Raw genomic sequence first — 23,969 nt, forward strand, 5'->3', positions numbered from 1 at the left:
CGTCTCCGCCCCCTTTCAAACAGCCAATCGCAGGCAAGGTGCCGGGCGCGCGCACGCTCCCTCGAGTTTAACGGTCGCGAGAGGCCGCTCGCCCGACCCTGACATCGGCTGTGGGAGCAGCGGCCAGGTAAGCGGTCGCCGGCCTGCGTGGAGCTGTCGGCCGCGGGGGGCAAGGGGACGAGGCTTGGAAGACACGGCCTTAGCAGAACCCCCGGGGTGCTGATGGATTTAGGGCGGGGAGGACGACGACCAGACGACGCACCCCCCCCCCACCGCATCCCTCCGGTGTGTGGGGGCTTCGCCAGTGGCCGTGTGCCTTTTCTAGCCTCAGTGCCCTTGAGTGACACCCGCGCGGCCCAATCGCAGAGCGCCTCTTCCCCAGGGGCGGGGGGCTTGTGGGATTTTCCTTCTTCTCTTCTTTTTTTTTTTTTTTGACGGTCTTCCTTGCTTTACTTTGGGAATCACGATTGTAGTTGTTGGAACGGCGGCTTTTCCTTTCGCCTCTTTGCTGCCTCCAGTTTAGGCGGCTGCATTCGGTGGTTCTCCCTCGCCTCTGACCCGAGAGCCACCACCAGCAATTGAGGTCTGGCTGCGAGGGCGAGGATGTCGGGATCTGGCCTCAAAACCTCTGCGGTCCTCTCTTCCTTACGCCCTCGGGCTCCCGGCAAAGCGCAGCGCCGGGTTAACTTTTACAGTATCAGCAGACCCCGATCTGGTCTTTTTTTTTTTTTTTTTTTTTTCCCTCCAGCGACCTTCCCTCCCCCTTTTTCTTTTTTACTAGGTGTCGTGGGGACGAAGAGCGTGACATTTCGTTACCGGGAAATATAAAAATGGCTCTGTGCTTATATCCATTGTCCATCGAGTTTTGTTTTATATTGTGTGTGTATGTGTGTGTGTTTGTTTGTTTTTAATTTTGCATTTAGGTCGGGGGTTTCTGCCCCCTTCCTTCGTTCCCTCCCCTCACCCCCCACCCCTCCACTGGAGAAGCATCTTTGCCTCTCAGGTGGTTTTTCCATCTGCATGTTCTGCATCCGGATTACCTCGGCGGGGGGAAATAATAGATGGGATTGCAGATCCACGTCCGTGGAGAGTTTGTGTTTCCCCGGAGAAGAGCAGGGTGATTTGAATCCAGCTATTTTCGTTGCCACTTGGAAGGTGCAGCCCCAGACTTTTTCAATACCACATTTGTCGTTGGCTATGGGCTGAGCCCCTGGGGAGAAATCCATTTAGGTAGGTCCTGTTACCCTGGGCTTTGACAAAACCTTTCCCCCTGAAGGAAATGGTTCCTCTAAGAGCTGCTGTTTTTTAAGGTTGTGCTTTCTAAACCAGGCCTAGGAAGTGGGAACCTAGTGGAATCAGAATAGATCTCTTCGCACTCCCTAAAGTTTGTATCTTTTAAGCAGCATAGATTTTTTTTTCTTTTTCTCTTGCTTCTTCACTTAAAAAAAAAAAAAAAATGAATTCCCTAAGAAGGAAGCATGGTGTTTGATTTGTTATAGCCAATTTGTCTCTGTACACCTAGCATCAGTTAACCTGCATCAGTTAAGCGGTTATTTTTAGTTTTTAGTTTTTATTTGACCCGGCAAATAGTTTATTTTTAAACAAGTCATATATGCATAGAGTAGTAAAGCCTATGATAGTGCAAAATGCATTTCTTCCACCCCTACGTTCCAGCTAATGGAGAAAACAACCATTTAATTTGATATGTTTAATACCAAATTAAATACTAAGTAGTTCCAATTTATCTATTCGAAGTATAAATCAACAAGTATGGATCCTTGGTAGAACTTATTAAACAAATGAACAAAGCATCTAAGTATTCCAATTGTTACATAGTAGAATTGTGTCTAGAATCCTAATAATTAAACACATAAAATTCTGAAATACTACCTGGAAAAGATGATGCTACTTTTGCAAATCACTCTTATTGTAGATTTTTTGAGATAAAATTCACATAACATAAAATGCATCCTTTTAAGGTATACAATTCATAGGTTTTTAGTATATTCACATATGGGTTGTGCAGCCATCACCACTTTGTAATTCAACAATTAACCCCAAAAAGACACTCCATATCCCTTTTTGGTCACTGCCATTTTCTCCTTCCCCCAACTTCTGGCAACCATAAATCTACTTTGTGTCTCAAGAGATTTGCTCTTCTACATTTTTCACATAAATGGAATCATACACTAGGTGATCTTTTGCTGAGCTTTTACTTAAACATAATAATTCAGTGTTTATCCACATTGTAGTATGTATCAGTATTTTGTACCTTTTTATGGCTGAGAAATATTCCATTATATGTATATTTCACATTTATCTATTCATCAGTTGATGGACACTTGGGTTGTTTCTGCATTTTGACTATTGTAAATAATGTTGCTGTTCTTAATGTAGATTTGTTTAAAAGGATCAAGGTTTCCAAAGTAGTGAAAAGACAGTTGCTAGGTTTAGTGGCTTTTTATAGTATTTTTTCCTCCATTCATTTTCAGACTCTCTTGGGAGCTTAGGATATTTCACAGTTCTGAATGTTAGCATCTGAAAATGCCTGTAGACGATGAAGCATCTGAAGATGACTCGGATTCAGTTTCTTCAAACATTGAAAGAACCTACATTCTCAAATAAGAGAGTATAACAATTTCTGTACACTATGGAAGATATTGATTTGGTGAAACCCTTACGAAAAACTTCATCTTCTGTAGAATCTGATATAAAAAATTCTCCCCATTCTTTTGGACTGAACTTAAATACTAATAGGTAAGAATGGGATAGATAGATTTTTTTTTAAATGTAACAACAAATCAAAATAAGCTTACTTGTGTAGTTTATCCAAGTAGTGTGATAATTATTTGTTCTATTTAAATAACGATGACAGCCCTCAAACAGGAGCTGTTCTGGGACTAGTTAAGAATAGTTTCAAGGGGGAGGCACCTGGGTGGCTCAGTAGGTTAAGTGTCTGCCTTCTGCTCAGGTCATGATCCCGGGGTCCTGGGATTGAGCCCCGCGTCGGGCTCCCTGCTCAGTGGGGAGCCTGCTTCTCCTTCTCCCCGCTCCCCACTTGTGCTTTCTCTTGCATATGCTCTCTCTCTCTCGAATAAATGAATAAAATCTTAAAAAAAAAAGAAAAAGAATAGTTTCAGCCTTTCCCTGTTTTTCATTTCTCCCACAGATAATGTACTTTTGCATGGGGAACATTGTGAAAAAGAACTTGTTTTCTTTTTTTTTTTTTTTTAAGATTTTATTATTTATTCGAGAGAGAGAGAAAGAGAGTGCAAGCAGGGGGAGAGGGAGAAGCAGGCTCCCAGGGAGCCTGATGTGGGGCTCTGTCCCAGGACCCTGAGATCACGACCTGCGCTGAAGGCAGACGCTTAACCGACTGAGCCACCCATGTTCCCCAAAGCATCATTTTTTAAAAAAGATTTTGTTTTTTTATTTGAGAGAGAGAGCAAATATGAGCAGGGGGAAGGGGCAGAGGGAGAGAGAGAAGCCGACTCCCAGCTGAGCAGGGAACCCCATGCAGGCAGGACTCAATCCCAGGACCCTTCAATCATGACCTGAGCCGAAAGTAGACGCTTAACTGACTGAGCCATCCAGGCACTCCCTCTTTACACTTTTTAAAATTTCTGGTAGATTACAAGCATGTCTTTAAAATTTAGTTGCCTAAATATTGTTTCTACATTTTTAAATGAACAGTACAAATAATGTTTAATATTTCAGAACTACCTCAGCAATCTGGGAAGTAGGAATTAAAGTTGAATACTAGGAAGTAAGCAAAAAAACAGACCCTGAGTGGACAAAAATAGATATTCTCCAACAATGCATTTTATGCATTTTCTTTTTAAACTCTCCGGTGTTTTTATTTATTTATTTATTTTTTTGTTTGTTTTTTAATGTATATATATTTTAAAGATTATTTATTTATTTATTTGACAGAGAGAGACACAGCGAGAGAGGGAACACAAGCAGGGGGAGTGGGAGAGGGAGAAGCAGGCTTCCCGCTGAGCAGGGAGCCTGATGCGAGGCTCGATCCCAGGATCCTGGCATCATGACCTGAGCCGAAGGCAGACGCTTAATGACTGAGCCACCCAGGCACCCCTTTGGTTTGTTTTTAATCAGAGCCTGTTTGCTCTCATTTTGTACATGATCTGACAAACGTGATTATTTGATTTCTAAATTTCTCGTAGCTTAAAAACAGCAAAGAGGCAAAGCCCATTAGAGAGGAGACCAGCTATAATAAGCAGGTACAAGGAAGCAAAAATACAGCAGTCTGGGTCCTACTGGTAAAGGGTCAAAGGTCTTTAAACACAATAGATCTTGAAAAAATTGTGTATAATAATAGATCTTGAAGAGATTGTGTAAAATAAATAAATTCATTAATTCTTTAAGAAGTTTGTTCATTCTCTGCCCTCCTCAGGAGGAATTTAAGGCAGCTTACAGGAACATATAAAATGAGAAAGCAAGGTGAAAGGGGGGAATGTGTGTGGGAAATGGTCCAGGAGAGGTGCCTGCCTTTGTAATTTGTACCCACGCACTGAAAGTTTGTTTCCTGTATCACTTGGTGGCCCCTTTGAAGAAGTCCCTTTTAGAACATAATTTGCCTGGGGAAACCTAAATATGCCCTCCCTTTTTATTTTTTTAAGATTTATTTTAAAAATTTATTTATTTATTTATTTATTTATTTAAATTTTTAAAATGCAATCTCTACCTCCAACGTGGGGCTCGAACTCACCACCCCAAGATCAAGAGTCACATGCTCCACTGACTGAGCCAGCCTTGCACCCCCTAAATGTGCCCTTCTAATGAAGATTATGTAACTGAACTTGTCTCCCTTTTCATTGTGACTGGCAGTGAAATCAGTCAGATTTAGACTTATTACACAAATGTGTAACCCCTTATGGACAACATGTATGTTCTTCTTTCCCTTGAGTTTTTATTAATCTTTCTCTGATTCTACTTGTTACTGTTTTTCTGTTACTTTCATCAGTGTTGTTTTTTTTTTAATGAACTCTTTGTGAAACAATGTAGGGTATCAATAAATAAATGAAAATGACCTCTTAGACTGGAATTTGAACAGAGTTTATTGTCCTTAATTATGCTTTGTGTTTTTATAAAGCAAATCTGAAATAACTTCCTCTCAAGTTTGGGAAAGCAGTCCTCCTGGAAAGAATCAGTGCTATTTTACACAATGAATAGTCTAAATAAGTCCTGAATATTTGCTGCTAATTTGCTTGGCACAACTTTTATTCAAAGATAGTGTAAAGATAAGCATCAGCTTATCACACCAAATTAGGGGGATCCAATTAACAAGACTTGACTGCAACTCTGGGCAGTGGAGAAAGAAACCCCACTACAAAAAAAGGACAGTGGAGAAAGAAACCCCACTACAAAAAAAGGACAGTGGAGCAAAATAATCCTCTGGAATGATTTAGATTGGAGAAGCTGGACCTTTTTCTTATCGTATAGCAGAAACTTTTATTTTCTGCTGGTGCTTTGGAGCGTGCTCCAGCTTCTGGAGAAGGTCTTTCTGTTGGGTTCTTTAAAAAAATAAGGGCTGTCTTTTTACTGCTATTTTCCTTTTGTGGACAAACGTGATCAGATTTTCAACAAACGAGGTGCCATTAAGAAGGATTAAATATCAGTGGTTTTGTACTGCTCTGCTAAACTTGAACTGCTGAATTATTCAACACTTTGGTAGAATGAAGAAAACCATTTGAATTATTTATGTTTCAACAGAAGTAGTCCCCACCTTAGTACAAATGGGGTATCCTCTTTCTCAGGGAAGACCAGACCATCTGTAATTCAAGGTACAGTTGAAGTCCTAACCTCTTTAATGCAAGAGCTACAAAACAGTGGAAGGACTGATTCGGAACTTTGGAAAAACTGTGAGGTATCTAGTTTTGTTTTATTTGTGGAATTTTAAAAAATATATTTGTAAATGTGCCTCTACTAAACTCTAAATTATTAGAAATTTATATCCTAAAGAGCATGATTCTTATTGCTAAAGTGGTCAAATACAGTAATTGGGGAACAACATTGAACAAATATGAAAAAGATGATCAAGAGTATGTTTGAACAAATATTAGGGATTGGACACTAATTTACATTTTAAATGTCAACTAAAATACTAGCTTTGTTCAGAGAAGTGAGAGTTCCAAAATTATTAATATTGTTACTAATTCTAATGTTTTAAGTAACAGAATTATCATTTTGAAAAACCTAAATCCTCTTTGAAATATTTTGAACGCTCTACTCATAAATTAAGACTTCTGTTTGTAATGCCTTATCACATTTAGTTGTGATACATTGAATTATATTGATTTTTCAGAATTGTGTTTCTCTGGTCCATAGGTTAAACTGTGATACAGAATTTAGCAGTTAAAAGAATACATATATGTAAATTTTGTTTCACAGAATAATGCCCAAGTTAGATTTTTCCAAGGCTAGATTTGGTAGTACCTTATAAAAATGTATAAAACATTATTATTATTAAATTCTTTAGGGAACAGTAAATTTTATTAAATGTATTTTTTCTTAAATTTTGAAAAATATTTATCATACTTTTAAAACCATTATTTGTGTTATTTTCAAAATGTATAAGTGGAATGAAAGAATACCTGCTTTAAGGATTCAGTAGCAGCCGCCCCTAAGTAATTTTTTGTATTCATTATCCATAATCATTGAAGTTATAAAAATGACTGTTATTGCAGACTTTAAGAAAATTGAGTTTTGGGCGCCTGGGTGGCTCCGATGGTTAAGCGTCTGCCTTTGGCTCAGGTCATGATCTCAGGGTCCTGGGATCGAGTCCCGCATCGGGCTCCCTGCTCCTTGGGAGCCTGCTTCTCGCTCTGCCTCTCTCTCTCTCTCTCATGAATAAATAAATAAAATCTTAAAAAAAAAAAAAAAAGAAAGAAAATTGAGTATTTATTTTTATTTATTTTTAAGATTTTATTTATTCATTTGAGAGAGAAAGAGCACGAGCAGGGGGAGGGGCAGAGGGAGAGGGAGAAGCGGGCTCCCCACTGAGCAGGGAGCCCTGACATGGGATTCGATCCCAGGACCCCGGGATCATGACCTGAGCCAAAGCCAGATGCTTAACCAACTAAGCCACCCAGGTACCCAAGAAAATTGAGTTTTACATTTTTACAATTTTTATATTTTTTCATATAATGATCAGTATATGCTAATGCAAGAGACCTGTAAAACGAGACAATTAAAAATGGAATGTTTTGTGAAATGTTTACTTTAATATACTTATCCATTAGCTTATGTACCTGAATTAGCATGCTTTTAAAAAAAAATAAGGTATTGCTCTCCTGGCAAATTCATGTTTAACTAGAAATTGTTACTTTTAATACTTGAAATCAGCATCTTAGAATCAGAATATATTTGTGAATTTAAGATACAGATTTTTATTTATTTATTTATTTTATTTATTTATTTTTTTAAAGATTTTATTTATTTATTTGAGAATGAGAGACAGAGAGCATGAGCAGGAGGAGGGTCAGAGGGAGAAGCAGACTCCCTGCCGAGCAGGGAGCCCGATGTGGGACTTGATCCCGGGACTCCAGGATCATGACCTGAGCCGAAGGCAGTCGCTTAACCAACTGAGCCACCCAGGCGCCCAAGATACAGATTTTTATAAGCTAGCATACCAACCAGCTACTTACACCTTGACATTTGAGCCAGTTTCTTTACACCCTTTCTCCTTCATCTGTGATACAACATTATGTTTAATATTAATTGGCTACTTAATTTTTGTAATGTAGACATGTAATTGTTCAGTGAATAGTTTAAGATATTTCTTACTTTGACAGAATATGAAATATCCTTCTGGTCATTTCAGTAAAATCTCTCCAATTTATTAGTGTGTTTTGTAGCATACAAAAACAAAATCCTCTGTTTTACTGTGTAGCATTTTAAGAAGAATGGGAGGGGTATGGATTGTGCAAGTCTTATTCCTGACTCTTTTCCCTGAATTTCATGTTTTCATCTCTCTTTGGAATACTAACATTTGTCTGATTTCTTCCATTTGTAAGGGATTAATCTATGTTATTAAAGCAAAACGTAAAACCTTTCGTGGAGCTCAGAGCTCTGGAGATCTGATTTCTTTCTTTCTAAAACCTCTTTCCTGGAATTCTGAAGTTTATCATTGCTTAAACTTGAGAAGGTTATGTATTTTGATTCATGGAAAATAAAGTTTAACACATTTACATAGAAATACTTTAATACATTCTTAAATGCTTGCTGTTGCTAATATTTCTGGATGGTGAATTTTTAAAGCACATGATTAGCTTATTTGTCTTAATTCATTATTTTTGCATTTTAACTATTTAGCGCTACTGATTATGTAAGAGTAATGGTTATGTGATAATAGTTATTGTAAGTGTACCACTTATTGAGTGTCTGTTTGCCAAGCAGTATACTAGATACTTTTTGTCAGTGGCACTCAACCTTATTAGACCTAAAGCCCTCATTTTATAATTTTACAATTAATTTACTAATTTACATTTTACAGTTATATTTTACAATTTTTAAAGTAACATCAACTTAAATGAAATTCACAGATACATCCTGCCTGTACCTACCGTAAAAACAATCATCCTCTTAACTGTGATAAAGAGGAGGAATAAAAGTTACTTATAATACAAAAACAGGTATTTGCTCAGGTGCATCCACGTTAGAAGAAAAGCCTGGTGTTGATATGTAGACTCCCTGTGAAGGCAGCAGCTATAGACATGGACTGATACAATTGTGTTGTCCTGATGATCTAGCACTGCGTTTGGTGACATGATTTTCTGAAATGGTGACCAATTTCTGACCGAGTTCTGAAACAAACTTAACATCTTTGTAGTTGGATTCCTGGACCATTTGATGATTTGAAAGCTGTGCAAAATATATGGTATTTTTATAATAATATAAAATGGACCCAGGACAGTTTTTCGTTGTTGGGGACCATCCTTTGATTTGTTTCCCTGGACCCACTGAGTGCTGGTAGTGCCCTTGCTATCTTTGTGACAGCCATGACCTCACAGTTTTTCAAAATGTAGTTCCCCCCATTGGGATTACTGCTTCATATGCATCATATTTGAATTTAAAATTTAATCCTCCCAGCCACCTACGAGGTGTTGCTCTTCCCATTTTATAAATGCATAAGAAGCACAAATGAAATTTACTTGTTGAGGACCACCACACAGGTTGTTAGTGGAGAGCTGGGAATCAGGCCTAGGATGTCAAAGCCAGTGGGATATTTACGAGGTCAGACTATAGAAACCCCTTTCAAGCTAATAGCATCAAAAGCTGTGTGCAGGGGAAAGCTTTAATTAGATGCCCAAGTCCTCCAAAAGTATGTAAAATGCAGGTCATATAAATAATTTTAGTTAGAAATAAATTATAGTTCTTAATAATTATGTGAATAATATTTGCTGCATTATAATGTTCCTAAATATGTTTATTGAAAATTAAAATATAAAATCCGACTAGGCATAACAAAATCTCCACCAATTTATATCCTGAGTAAGCTCTGTTCATTCATATCTTAAATAAGAAAATGATAATAAGGATATGATTAACATTAAGTGTGTCACATAATAATGAACCCATTTTTGGTTTTTTGTTGTTGTTATGTATGTTATTCTATCATTGTTGTAATTTAGTTCTGTGTGACTAATAACTTCATCAGGTTAAAATAACTTCTAAAGTATTTAAGTTAGTATGACTTAATAAGAAAACTGATGCCTGATTTCTTTTTTGTTTTGATTAAGATACTTCATATTATAGATAAGTTGACAAGATAAGGAACTGAATTTGTTGTAGCCTACCTTATCCTGAAGTTAGTTGATTTAGAATCAATACTTCCTATCAGTACTGTTCTGTTTCAATTTGAAGGTTTCCTTTTCCAATCCTGAGAGTTTTTACTTCCTTTGCTTTAATACTGTTATGTAGCTTTCAGTTTAATTCTGCTCTGTTATGGTTATTGAATTGGCTTTAATCTGAAGGGCCTCTGGATTGTGTAGTCTAACACCAAGAAAAAAAATCAGCTTGAAATTCACTTTTTTTTTTTTAAGTAAACTCTACCCCCAACATGGGGCTCAAGCTCACGACCCCAAGATCAAGAGTTGCATGTTCCACTGACTGAGCCAGCCAGGCGCCCCTGAAGTTCACAGTTTTATACACCCACTTAGACTATATATGAGTGCCCACTCTTTTCTTGGCACTGTGTCCCAGGTGCTGGAGACAGGTTAACAAAGTGAACAAACGAGATGCTCTCTGATTGTGGTAAAGGCTATGAAGTCAATACACAGGATGACGTTTAGAGAGCAACTGTGGGATGGTTTGGGAAACTTTGAGAAGTTAAGCTGAAATTGCAAGAAGGGACAGAAGCCATGATAAGAGTTGGAGAGAGAACTTTCCAGGTAGAGGGTACAGTGAGGACAAAGCTTTTGAGGTGGAAAACAGTTTTGGCATGCTCAGGGAAAAGGTAGAGGCCAGTGAGGCTGGTGTGCACTGAGTGAGGGGCAGAGACGGATGAGATGAGGTTGGGAGGTGTGCATGGGCCGGATCACTCAGGGCGCTGTAAGGAATACAGGAGTGGAAAGATAATTGCATGGTTTATAAGGGAAGCTCTTTTTCGTGGTAGCTGCTTATTGTGTATTATTGCATAGAGTCTGTTACTGAAAGGACACCAGCCTTAAGACTGAATTTAGCCTCTGGACATCTCCCTGCCCCCTTTCCTGCCATGTTTTGTAGTCTGGTTATAAGAGTACTGACTCCTTTGTCTGCTGATGGCCTTAAAAAAAAAAAGTACTGACTCCTCTTGAGAGTCAGGATGGATCAGGACCTAAAAGTGACTGAAGGGAGGGCTAAGCCAGTTCCACGGGTTTTCATTCCTCTCTCAGCTGTAGTGCGCTGTCAAACACTTCAGTATCTAATTTGAAAAAGGTTCTTTTTTTTTTTTTAACTTAAATAACAAGTAAATTAGGGGTTTAAATCCCACAATACCAAATTATTTCTTGTTTAAAGGCGTGGGATTCTTTTTTCTAAGAATTGTTTAAGAAAATCATTAGCTGTTACAAGGAAAGGAAGCAAAATTGAAGACAAATATAAACTGCCAATTCTTGATGATAGCAGAGGACATCAAATTAAGATGTCATTTGAAAAACGAGATTTACCCAGACCTTCAAATTGACCCAGACTGCAGGTTACATGAGAAAAAGGGGTGACCACGCCTGTGCCTTTGTATTTTTGCATTAAATACAGCTTTGTAGCTATTTAATTCAGCGTATTCACTTCACATTAAAACTATATTTTAAAAAGGTCCTTTCCCACGGGAGGAATTTTTCTGTGACTATTACATGAGAAATTATTTTTAACTAAAATATTTTATAATTTAATAGACCAGGTGGTTACAACTATTCAATTTGGTGGAAAAACAATGCCAACAACAGATAGTTGCCCAGCAGGAACAGTTCCACAACCAAATTCAAGTAAGTTGTTAGTTATCTTGATTCTTTTCTTTATATTATAAGATTTGCAAGAGGAAGCAGTTAATACTTCGTATCAGTTTGGTTTTTGAACTAAAAACAGATTCTCTTTAGAGTAGTAGCTCATATTTTTAAGCAATATTTTCATAGTATTTATGAAAGTGTAATGTTTAGTATACTTTCTTACCCAGATCTATAACTTTATTTTCAGCGAATACAGGAGGAGATAAAAAATTTAGTCAAGTTACAGACCAGTAATACTTCCTGGGCTTCCTCCGATAGTTCTTTAAGCAAACAGTTATCTTCAGAAAGTCAAATGGGTTTTTTTTCTGAAAACAGTGAGAGAAATGAACCTATTATCAGTTATCCTAAGTCTACAGAACCCGAAATGCAGCAAGAAACGTCCACGTCACAACCAGACTGCAATGTGGATAGTAGCTCAGTGAGCAGTGGGTATGGTACCTTTTGTGTCTCTGAATTAAATGCCTACAAATCTAAGGACCCTCAGGAGTTCATGGAGCACACAGAAGTTTCTGAAGGACAGTTTGGAGCGCCTTTGGGGCAGACGGAGTCACTTGTAGATGGTGTAAAAAACAAGAGTTTTCATATACATACCACTGAAGAGTTTTGCGCATCTGTAAAGGAAGATATTTCCATTTTTCCTGGTGAATTTGAACACCATTTTCTTGGCGAAAATAAGATTTCAGAAGTATACAGTGGAAAAACAAACAGGTAAGTAGAATTTCTCCCATAATTTGAAGGGAGGTTTGCTTGTTTATTACATTTAGAATCTAGTAAAGCAAGCTCCTTTTTGAGTATGATAAAATGAGACGTATTTGAACACTTAGCAGCTTTACCAAAGTCTTGTATTTATTGCTTGTGGCAAATGGAAATAAAGCATGTGATATATTACCAACATGTGACTTTCTTCCCATTTGCAATGTTGTAAGACTACTGTAACCTCCTAAGGTGGGAGGCCTTGCCAGAAAAATACCTTTTATATTTTCCAGTCACTATAAACTTGCTGAAAATTCGAGTATAGGACTGTATCAACAGTAGAGTTTTGTCACATACGTGCATATAATTTGAAACCAAACATCATACACGAGTATATTCAATTTAATGCTTTTTGTGTATAAGAGGAACTTTTGTAAGTTTAATGACAACTGTGGCTGGATGTTTGTAAAGCAAATAATCATTTAAAATTATGTCATTTATCCCAAATGTTCAGTTTTATATCTCTAAAATGTATCCTCTAAAATAAGTGTTCAGCTATAGCAACACAGATCTTGTGTATCTATAAGTATAATTACTAGTCCTCGTAAATAAAGAAGCTTTTGCTGTGGAGATATATTGAGTACTTGAATGGGCCACTATGATCAGTTTTGTTCTACTCTGTGGCTACAGCTATATGTATTACTAATCACCGTTAGTTTTTTGGTTCACTTTACCTTTGGTAATGAAAAACTGTAAAAAGAAATTTAGGTGAATCAATAAAAATACGTCTTTTCTCTGCTATTAGAAAAACAACTCAAAGCATTTTCCACTGACTAGTATTCACTAGTGTTTAGTTTTATGTGTGAAGGACAGCATCTAAAAAGAATAATTTTGGTTTTCTCTTTTTGCATAGTAAATCTATAACATCATGGGCACAAAAGCTGAAGCAGAACCAACCAAAGAGAGCACTTACAGAAGACGAGTGTTCAGAATCTATGCAAGGAAATGAGCAAGCCAAGAAGTCACCAGTTGAGAAAGTAGGTGATAAGTCACTTTACTCTGGCATGCCTCAGCTACTGATAATTTTTTTTTTAAGATTTTATTTATTTATTTTGATAGTGAGAGAGACAGCAAGAGAGGGAACACAAGCAGGGGGAGTGGGAGAGGGAGAAGCAGGCTTCCCGCTGAGCAGGGAGCCTGACGTGGGGCTCGATCCCAGGACCCTGGGATCATGACCTGAGCCGAAGGCCGACGCTTAATGACCTAGCCACCCAGGAGCCCCAGCTACTGATAATTATGTGGAGTTTACTGCATGCTCATCAACATAAGTTTTTTGCCCTTTCTTTGTGGTATTAATTTGTTCCATTGACCTGTCAGCCTTTACGAGTCTCAGAGGATTGGAAACAATGATTTGCTCTAAGTATTGGTTCTTTAGTAGTCTGGAAGTCAAAACTAATGAGGGATAAAGTACTATAAAAGTGAAAACCATGTTGTAAAGGTCCTAATTCTCTTTGTACTGCAACTGTTTACATTTAGCCAGAGAGTAATCCATTTAACTTTTTTTTAAGCCCTCAAATGATTTGTATTACTATTAAGTTGTAAGAAGTAGTACTGTATGTGTGAATGCTTCAAGACAACTCTGAATTTATAATCCAAATTGTGAGAGATTACATGTTTAAATTCTGTGTGGCCCTTTTGCTAATCTAGCAGCTGTTTTTGTTAGAGTTGCAGATATTCAGTAAATTTTAAACATCTTTGAAGCCCTTTTGGCTTAAATTATTGTAGAGTAACATTGTTTAGCATAGTCCATTGAAATTGCAAAATCCGGTCTCTGCAAACTTGGTATCTTTAGAAATTGGCCACTTCTTGATCATCGTAAACATGGTCTTTCCATCATCCTGTGAAAAAAATTAAATAGAAGTCATAAGAACACAATCCCTCAGCCTTCCTAAGGCACTCTTTTTTCTTCCAGTAAATTTTCATTTTTTCAGCCTGTGATACTTAGGCTTTTTCATATTACTGTTCTTGAACGTATTCCGATTTGTGTTCAGAAGGGAAGTGAGGGTGCAGAAAGCTAGGGGGGCCGCCAAGCCTCCAAGATCTGCAAGCGCCCTGTAGTATTGCATTTATAATAGTGTTCTTTGGGGTTTTTTTTAAAGTTTTTTTTTTTTAATTTATTTGAGAGAGGGTGAGAGAGAGTGCATGAGAGGGGGTAGGGTCAGAGGGAGAAGCAGACTCCCCACTGAGCAGGGTGTCCGATACGGGACTCGATCCCGGGACTCCAGGATCATGACCTGAGCCGAAGGCAGTCACCCAACCATCTGAGCCACCCAGGCACCCAGTACTGTTCTTTTGAACCCATGTGCCATCAGGATGCTATATCCTTGTTTGGTGTGAGAACATGATAGTATTTGGAGATGGGGGTGAAAGTTGCTTTTTTCTTTGGATTAGGTTGGCAGAAAAAGAAAATGTCCTTTCTTTTTTTTTTTTAAGATTTTATTTATTTGAGAGAGAGAGCAGGGGGAGGGGAAGAAGCAAACTCCCCGCTGAGTCACCCAGGCGCCCCTCCATTTATTATTTTAGAGAGCCAGAAAGAGCAAGAGCATGCACAGGCGCTCGAGCACCGGGGGAGGGGCAGAGGAAGAGGGAGAGATTCTCAAGCAGAATCTGCTCTGAGCTCGGAGCCTGATGTGGGGCTTGATCCCAGGACCCTGAGATCATGACCTCAGTCAAAACCAAGAGTAGGATGCTCAACCGACTGTGCCACCCAGGTGCCCCTTTCCTTTTTTTTTTAAAGGTGAGTGATGTTTTTGGTCGTAAATCATCATGGGAAATAAAGTTTCTCTGATATTTGAGTTTTAAATGATTTTCAGATAATGGTAGTTGATGAACCCAAGGCCCCACACTGAAACGCATTTCTTACCTGCATAATCCTGAGTCAAATTCTGTGGATTCAGCAAGTTGGAACTCTTTGTTTCGTCCTTCCTCTTTTCCTGCTGTTTCCAGTTTCAGACTAAGTCAGGGAGCCCTTGCGGCCAGAATTCTCTGGGGGTCCAGCTTTCTCTTTCTCCAGCGGTGGCTTCTTCGGGGCACCGAAGCACGTCTTGAAGTGGCTCTTGTCGAGCAGGAGGATTTTCCTCGGTCCTGTCGGGGACAGACCGGACGCTACCGTTTCCCGGGAAGCAGGACTCGGGAGTGGTTTCTTGGATGGGTGACTAGACTGTTGCTGACATCAGTGAAGGTCCCTGTGCCAGGTGTGGGACAGCTTCTTGGGAAGGACTTCTCATTGCTCCCTCCTCTTCTTTCTCATTAAAAGCGAGGCCTGGTGTGCTCAGCAATGCAGCAGCAGCCGGGCAGGGGAGCCCCCGCCCACCACGGGGTCGGCTGAGTGCATTAAGGCGGGCACCGCCGGACTGGGAGGAGGACAAAATATGTTCCTCGGTATTTTTCACTTAGCCTTCTGCTGTCAGCTTTTTCTGGCCTGTTCAGTACTGAGACTTGACAGAAATTTGAATTTCTGTCAAGGTAGGAATTTTAGAGGAGACAAAAGATGACCTAGGCAGTTCTCATTTGATGAACGAGGGACTGTGAGTGGTGCCTTAGGAGGCTGAGATGAAAACCCCTCCATGGTAGGTAGAGTGCTGTCACCTCAGTATCCTTTTACTTTTGCTGTGGGTCCACAGATGATTGTAAGCAAATGCAACTTAAATACTTTTTAACAGGAATTAAAAGTTTGATGGTGGTGGAACTGATAAGAAAAATTCTGATAAAAATATTTGTTTGCAAACAAAGATTTCTTGTGACAATGCCAGAGATACTGTGAGGAGTAGTTAGCTCAGAATTTTTATTAGAATTGATGATAAGCATTTCGAGCCTTTTCTGGGATTAGTAACCAGTTGCCTATCTGTAAGACATAGTTTACTACTTGAAGTTCATATAGATTACTGAATGCCATTTTCAGAGTTTGAATTATTGTACTTTTTTTTTCTTAAAGATTTTATTTATTTGACAGAGAGACACAACGAGAGAGGAAACACAAGCAGGGGGAGTGGGAGAGGAAGGAGCAGGCTTCCTGCTGAGCAGGGAGCCTGATGCAGGGCTCGATCCCAGGACCCCGGGATCATGACCTGAGCTGAAGGCAGACGCTTAACGACTGAGCCACCCAGGCGCCCCCGAATTATTGTACTTTTTTTTAAAGATTTTTTTTTTTTAATTTATTTATTTGAGAGAGACAATGAGATAGAGAGAGCATGAGAGGGGGGAGAGTCAGAGGGAGAAGCAGACTCCCCGCCGAGCAGGGAGCCCGATGCGGGACTCGATGCCGGGACTCCAGGATCATGACCTGAGCCGAAGGCAGTCGCCCAACCAACTGAGCCACCCAGGCGCCCCCGAATTATTGTACTTTTAATGATAAAAATGAATTGTTAGGGCTTTCACATTAATTTTTACACTAAATGACTTTAATTCCAGGCACTTTGAATTTCTTTTGGATGTAGCTGGCAAATTATAAATACATTGTCATTCTGAACTCATTAAGTAGCTCCAGGTGCCAGTGTTGTTCTTCCGGTTCTACAGAACCAAAATAAACTTTTGTAAACACACAGGAAAAGAAAACCCTTCACGGTTAATTCCTATCATTTTGCATTCTTGTAATCACGGGGAAAAACAGGCTTTCTTACTTCTTCATGAACCGTCTGAGACTTTCTCTACACCGGGGTTTGACACCTGGCTCTCATTCCTTGGGTCAGCAGTTTGTGCCTAATGATTTTCAGCTGTCAACTAATAGTTTTCTCTCTTGCCTTGTAGTCTAATTTCACTGCTGCTAAGCAGCCTCATGCTTTTTACCTCAATAAACCAGATGAGAGTCCAAATTCTTGGATGTCTGATTCAGGAACAGGTATGATACTTATTTTTTTATAACAACTTATCTGCATTTCTAATAGGATGATTCTATATAGTGTAATAGAGGGGTTTCTGTAAATCTGTTATATGTTGTGTTGTGCCTCTGCTAAGTCTGACTTCTTTACTTGCATTAATTTGTTACACATTCTGTAAAGATAGATGGAAAAAATACTTTTACAGTTATTTCAAACAGTTGCAAAGTCATCTCAGCATTTTCCAGGTGCTCCAGAATGAATTAAGAAATTCAAACCCTTTTTGTGAACCATTCTTTACTCTCCATGGTAAGCTTATTTTAGTTTCAATGATGTCACGTACTGATTTTTCTCCCCCACAATCCCACATCCAGTTTGTCAGGATGAATTAGCATTGCAGGCTGAAAATTGCCAGAACTGAACCACCGTCATGCTCTCACCCTCAGAGAGCTCCCATCACCTGTCACCTGGGGTTCTGCAGCTTCCTGCCCAGCCTCCCTGCCCTCATCCTGGCACCCTTTCATCTGTTCTCAACACAGTAGCCTCTAGGATTCTTGTTAAAGCTAGGTCAGATCATGTGACTTCTTTGCTCAAAACCCTGCTGTGCTCTTTCCCTCAGAAGAGGAGCCAGAGTCTTTATAGGCACCCACAGGCCCAGCAAGATCTAGCCTTGCTCTGTTTGACCTCATTTTCTTTTTTTTCCAAGATTTTATTTATTTATTTATTTGATAGAGAGAGGCACAGCGAGAGAAGGAACACAAGCAGTGGGAGAGGGAGAAGCAGGCTTCCCGCCGAGCAGGGAGCCCAATGCGGGGCTCGATCCCAGGACCCTGAGATCATGATCCGAGCCGAAGGCAGACGCCCAACGACTGAGCCACCTAGGTGCCCCTGACCTCATTTTCTGCTATTCCCTTTCTCTGCTTCAGCAGAGAGGCTGTTTGCTTAAATGTGCCAGATATGTTTTTTTTTTTTAAGATTTTATTTATTTGACAGAGAGAGAGACAGGCAGAGAGGGAACACAAGCAGGGGGAGTGGGAGAGGGAGAAGTAGGCTTCCTGCGGAGCGGAGAGCCCGATGCGGGGCTCGATCCCAGGACCCCGGGACCATGATCTGAGCCGAAGGCAGACGCTTAACGACTGAGCCACCCAGGTGCCCCGATACGTTCTCCTTTTAGAGCTTTTGCTTTGCTGCTTCCTATATTTGAAATGTTCTCCCCACCTCTTATATAGGGGACCTCCCTCATACATGGCTAAAATGCTTTTACTCTATCTTGTTACCTTGCAGTGAGCCAATCTTGAGCACCCCTCCACACACACTACATATTCCGTTTTACTGGATTTTTAAATCTTAACCATTAGGGTGCTTACTGCCTTCTAACCTACTGGGTATACCTTGTGATTTATTTACTGTTCACATCTCACATTCCCTGCTCCCCAGCCTGGCACAGTAAACACTCAATATGTATTTGAACCATTGAATTCTTTATGTTGTTTTTTCTGTACTGCTCATAAAGAAATTGTTGTCTTTTAAGAGATATATTTTAGATTGCACTAGTTTATCTTGACTTTTTTTAAGTTTATTTTTTTTTTAATAATCTCTACACCCAACATGGGGTTGAACTCACAACCCTGAGATCAAAAGTCACATGCTCTATCGCCTGAGCCAGCCAGGCGCCCCATATCTTGCCTTTTAATAATATATTTCAGTTTTAAATATTTGGATCATTAAATTAGAACTCTTACATAGTAAGGCAATTAAGAGCATCTATGCCATCAAAATTCAACTTCCCATATAGACCTAAAACTAGTTACTTCCCATATTTAATTTTTTTTAAGTAGAAATAACTTTTCCTAGAAAGCATTTTTATTCTCTTTCCTCAGTCTTCTCTTCTGTGTATTTGTGTGCGATAGGACTGACTTACTGGAAGCTGGAAGAGAAGGACATGTATCACTCTTTGCCTGAGACTTTAGAGAAGACGTTTGTACCGGCCTCCTCCACAGATACGTCCCCAAGCCAGGTAATTTTTTTTTTTTTTTTTAAAGATTTTATTTATTTATTTGACAGAGAGAGAGACAGCAAGAGAGGGAACACAAGCAGGGGGGAGCGGGAGAGGGAGAAGCAGACTTCCTGCCGAGCAGGGAGCCCGATGTGGGGCTCGATCCCAGGACCCTGGGATCATGACCTGAACCGAAGGCAGACGCTTAACCGACAGCCACCCAGGTGCCCCCAAGCCAGGTAATTTAAAGACACATTGTGTGTGAGTGTTTGCATTATACAATTGTAGTTAAGTGTGCCATTTCATTATGAATTTCGTGTTTTCCAATTTCTGATATACTAAAGAAAGCCTGAGCTTTAAATTACACCTGCTTTTAAATTGGGTCTCTCATTCATTGCCTTATGTGATCATAGGAAAGTTAAGAGTAGAATTAAAAATGTCCAGTTAATGTGTTGTAAATTTAAATGAGATGATTTTGTGCCTACTGTTCTAAATATAGTAGGTCTGCAGACAACCACTTCTGCTGTTCTTACACCTGGTTTTGATTCTCCATCCTATTATGCCTTCCTGCTAATTCATTTGTACCATAATTTTGAGTATTTTAATTTTGTAGTAATTTTCTTTGAGCAAGAAATGTAAATATTTTCTTTGCTTCAGAACAACGAAATAAAACTGTCGAGCTTGTGTACATCCATGTACATATCTCACTTCTGTCTTTTGGTCAGGTGGTGAGAAAGTAGTTTGGGGAAAAGGAGAGATTACAATGAAAGTAACCAGGAGAGCTGTAAGCCTGAGTGACCGGCATCAGAGGGGCAGAGGGCGAACAGTATACACATCAGAGTCCCACGATGGGGCAGAAACCAGCATCCCATCCTTCAGGAAAGGAGTGAAAAAGAGAGAAACACAGAGGAAGGCTGAGGAATGACACTGTGAGGCGCCAGAAGGCTCGGTGGGCTTTGTGATGACAGGGCTCACTGTGTGTATGACATTATCTGCACCAGCAGTAAATGAATACTGTATTTTGGTGATTCTAAATTACTGTCACCTTTAAGACTTCCTGTTTCATATTCTAACCCACCAAAAAGGACCAAGAGAGCACTGATACAGTAGAATTTATTTTTTATTCTTATTGAAAGAGCTTGTAGACTAATTAAACATTGATTTTTATCAAAGAACTCTTACACACACTTAAAAAGGACAATATAAGTGAAATAAGTTTGTTAAAACTTCTTTACCTACAGAGGCTTACACTCTTTTCAACTCGGTGTTGGTTTCTGTGTTTTTCCACATACTGTTTTCCTTGAGCCGTCAAGAGCTTTGAGGATTTGGCATTCTTTAAAAAAGGAGGAAAGGCCTTGGTGCTGAGTTTTTACCTGGCTTAGTGGTTATGTAGAACCGGCCTGTGTTTGGCTCCCAGATGGGGGAACATTGCTAAACATATAGGATTCACCGTCCCTTAAATATTGGTTCTCGGAGTTCAGGTGTAGTCTCTAGGATTTTCTTCCAGAGTGCTGATAGCTGTTTGGCCAATTTTGATGTCTGATAATTTGCTCATGAGCAGGCAATGACAGTTGTGTCCCAATTGCTACTTGACTGGAAGCAGTGTAAGATGCCATTAATTACAAGAGGCATCCTCACTTCAGAGATGTTAAAATATGAAAAGAAATCATAGAAGTGGAAAATGTGAAAAATGGTTCCTTGTACTACCGTGAGCTCTAAATAGAGGAATTGCAACTGCTCACCCAAACCACCAGGCAGGGATTCCTCAGGCTCAAGGCCACATCTGGAGTGCTCTGCTTGTTATAGGCTGGAAGTCTTGAAAAGGCCTTTAGGTTGTTGGTATATAAAAAGTAAAATTCTACAGTAGAATTACAGAGATTATGGATTTTAAGGGTTTGCATTCAACAAATTAATGCCTTTAATGCACACCCAAAGTTTTTTTTTTTTTTTAAGATTTTGTTTATTTGAGAGAGAGAGAAGGAGTCCGAGAGGCATGAGCAGGGGGAGGGGCAGAGGGAGAAGGACAGGCAGACTCCTCACTGAGCGGAGACCCTGGGGACCTCCCCCCACCCCCCCCACATGGGGCTCCATCCCAGGACCCTGAGATCATGAGCAGAGCTGAAGTCAGACGCTTACCGGACTGAGCCACCCTGGTGCCCCCATGCACACACAAAAAGTTTAATCATCTTATTCACAAGCTAGTTATAGGGTTTATTTAAAAATATTAATTCATGGTATTCTGCAGTCTGTGTAGGGTCTGGAAATTGGACACAAATTTAAAGCTACATGTGAATGTGTTCTTTCAACGCTTTCAGTGTATCTCTTGCTGAATCTATAATCTCATTTAAGAGAATGTCCACAGTTTAAATTTGAGGCCCAGGGTTAAATGATCCACCGTCATGCCCTACAAAAGATCCCACCTTGAAATAATTTAAGGCTGAGGTTTTAATGTTTGGAGCATAGACCTCTTCGTAACATTCCCAGTGTGGCAGAGCACTGATTTCAAGCTGTAGAAATTAGGGTCATATCTTCTTATTTTATGAGTTTTTAAAAGGGGCTTATTTCCATAGGGTAACTTGTTTCTTAACCCTTTTTTTTTTTTTTTTTGTCTGCCAACTCTTAAAAAAATTGGAAGGGGGGGCGCCTGGGTGGCTCAGTTGGTTGAGCGTCCAACTCTTGATGTCGGCTCAGGTTATGATCTCAGGGTCCTGGGATTGAGCCCCACGTGGTGGGCGGGGCGGGGGGGTCCTTTGCTCAATGGGGAGTCTGCTTGAGGATTCTGTCTCTCTCTCCCCCTCTGCCCCTCCCCCTGCTTGTGTGCGTGTGCTCACTCCTCCCTCTAAAATAAATAAACCTTTAAAAAAAAAAGGAAAATAATTATATAGATACCCCTATACCTGTCCTCTTGAGTCACATGATACTAATTTAGCCAGAAGTCTTCTCATCCTGCTTTGGTCATTCATGATGAAGTCTTTTCTTACCTCAAAACTTAATTTTTATCTTGAGTAGGGGGCACTACCAAAGTTTTTTATTCTTTAGACGTATTCTTAGGCTACTAAATAACTTAGGTTCAGATTATCACCTTAATATTTATTGTTAGGGGATATTAATTTTTTTCATTCTGAGGAAGACTCATAATTAACAGGTAATGACTTCTAAATTTGTTTTATAAGTCCGAAAGTCTAGAGTCTCAATTCATTTAAAATCTTCCAGAAATCTTTTTGTGGTGCTGATCTTGATATCAGTAAACTTTTTTCATCGTTGATAATACTATTTAAATTTTGTTTCATATCTTTAAGTCTAATACTAGTAATGAGATGAAGCTACCATCACTGAAGGATATTTATCATAAAAAACAAAGGGAAAACAAGCAGTTACCTGAGAGGAATCTCACTTCTACTTCCAACCCAAATCATCCACCAGAGGTAAATTGTCAACACTCTGCTGAGTGAAAATGAAAGATGCTTTATGGCTCTTAACTTTCATCTTAAGCTTTATTTTCCCTAGGAGATCTAAAGCCTACTCACTTAAAAACAATTTTCCCCAGGAGATCTAAAGCCTTCTCACTTAAAAACAAACACTGAGTACTGAGGGCAAAACCTTACTGTTGTCTGTCTTATTTCTAGGTACTAACTCTAGATCCAACGTTACACATGAAGCCAAATCAGCAGATTTCAGGGATTCAACCACAAGGCTTTTTGAATGACCTTGATGACAGAATATCCTTTTCACCAGACTCTGTTCTAGAACCTAGTATGTCTAGTCACTCTGACATAGACTCATTTCCACAAGCAAGTAATATCGCTTCTCAGTTATCTGGATTCCCAAAATATCCTTCAAATACAAAAGCTTCACCAGTGGACTCTTGGAAAAATCATGGGTTCCAAAATGAAAGTAGGACCAGTTCCACGTATCCTTCAGTTTATACTATTACTAGTAATGACATCTCGGTCAACACTATAGATGAAGAAAACACTGTCATGGTAACCTCAGCCTCAGTCAGTCAGTCCCAGCTTCCAGGGACAGTCAACAGTGTCCCAGAATGCATTTCCTTGGCTTCCCTGGAAGATCCTGTGATATTGTCCAAGTATGTATTCAGTGCATGGCTTGTAATGTTAATCGATTTTGTATGACGTCTGCTTGAATGATGAAAATGATTTTTATTGACCTTCCCTAATGTATAAAATCTTAGAGATACAGCATTTTTAAGGTAGAATATCTAAAAATTAATCCACGTCTTTCATTTTTTGCTTAATTAGTTGTCAACGTGTGTATTAATCTATTATGTTTTATGTGGGTGCGCAGAGGAAAAAGGCTGTACTTTTGCTTACGAGAGATTATGTTCTTGGTTTCTCTTGTGGGATAGAGAGTGAGTAAATGCTCTCCTAAAAAATTTTTTTGCCCTCAACAACAGAATTAGGCAGAACCTGAAGGAAAAGCATGCTCGACACATAGCGGATCTTCGAGCTTATTATGAATCAGAAATAAATAGTTTGAAACAGAAACTGGAGGCAAAGGAAATTTCTGCAGTTGAAGATTGGAAGAAAACCAACCAAATTCTTGTAGACAGGTAAAATTTCTAATTCAACTATAAAGTTAGTGTTTCTCCAACTTGGATATGTTATTTTTTCCAAGTATACTATATTGTGATAAAAGAGTTTGAAAACATGTTTTAGATTTGAAAATCTTAACAGATATATTTGCCTATTTTTATAGGTTTGAACCAACCTTATATAGCAAACTGGTAGCTGACATGAGGGCATTTGTTTCATACAGATAAAATACTGAAATAGTTGAGCAGATTTTGTATATTTAAAGGAATGTCATTTATGGGTGGATTAGAACTGTGGATGGATTTCCTAAGAAATCTCTGACTAACGTCCTTGAGCAGTTCTCAATCTT

General features: G+C 39.3%; 1 protein-coding gene across 13 annotated transcripts in view; it reads left to right on the top strand.

Annotated features, from left to right (window-relative positions):
• Window positions 1-8: 8 nt before the first annotated feature.
• Window positions 9-23,969, top strand: part of MPHOSPH9 (M-phase phosphoprotein 9) — a 62,200-nt gene continuing 38,239 nt past the window's right edge. For 2 of the 13 annotated variants that reach the window (XR_008507105.2, XM_054510549.2), the window contains exons 1-11: window positions 11-127; window positions 2,493-2,757; window positions 5,734-5,887; window positions 11,394-11,483; window positions 11,692-12,212; window positions 13,111-13,234; window positions 17,004-17,094; window positions 18,982-19,088; window positions 22,367-22,492; window positions 22,694-23,154; window positions 23,482-23,637. Coding sequence is in view for 12 of the 13 variants with exons in the window: in XM_054510549.2 (XP_054366524.1) it covers window positions 2,651-2,757; window positions 5,734-5,887; window positions 11,394-11,483; window positions 11,692-12,212; window positions 13,111-13,234; window positions 17,004-17,094; window positions 18,982-19,088; window positions 22,367-22,492; window positions 22,694-23,154; window positions 23,482-23,637 (1,937 nt within the window). In the remaining variant the exon portion in view is untranslated. Of the gene's footprint in view, window positions 128-781; window positions 1,231-2,492; window positions 2,758-5,733; window positions 5,888-11,393; window positions 11,484-11,691; window positions 12,213-13,110; window positions 13,235-17,003; window positions 17,095-18,981; window positions 19,089-22,366; window positions 22,493-22,693; window positions 23,155-23,481; window positions 23,638-23,969 lie in introns of all 13 variants that reach the window. The other 11 variants (XM_064578259.1, XM_064578263.1, XM_045887786.2 and 8 more) reach the window with 11 other exon arrangements.

This window comes from Mirounga angustirostris, unplaced genomic scaffold (assembly GCF_029215605.1).
Source record: "Mirounga angustirostris isolate CCGP_5_RB_7025 unplaced genomic scaffold, mMirAng1.0.hap1 SCAF_14, whole genome shotgun sequence".
Lineage (NCBI taxonomy): Eukaryota > Metazoa > Chordata > Mammalia > Carnivora > Phocidae > Mirounga > Mirounga angustirostris.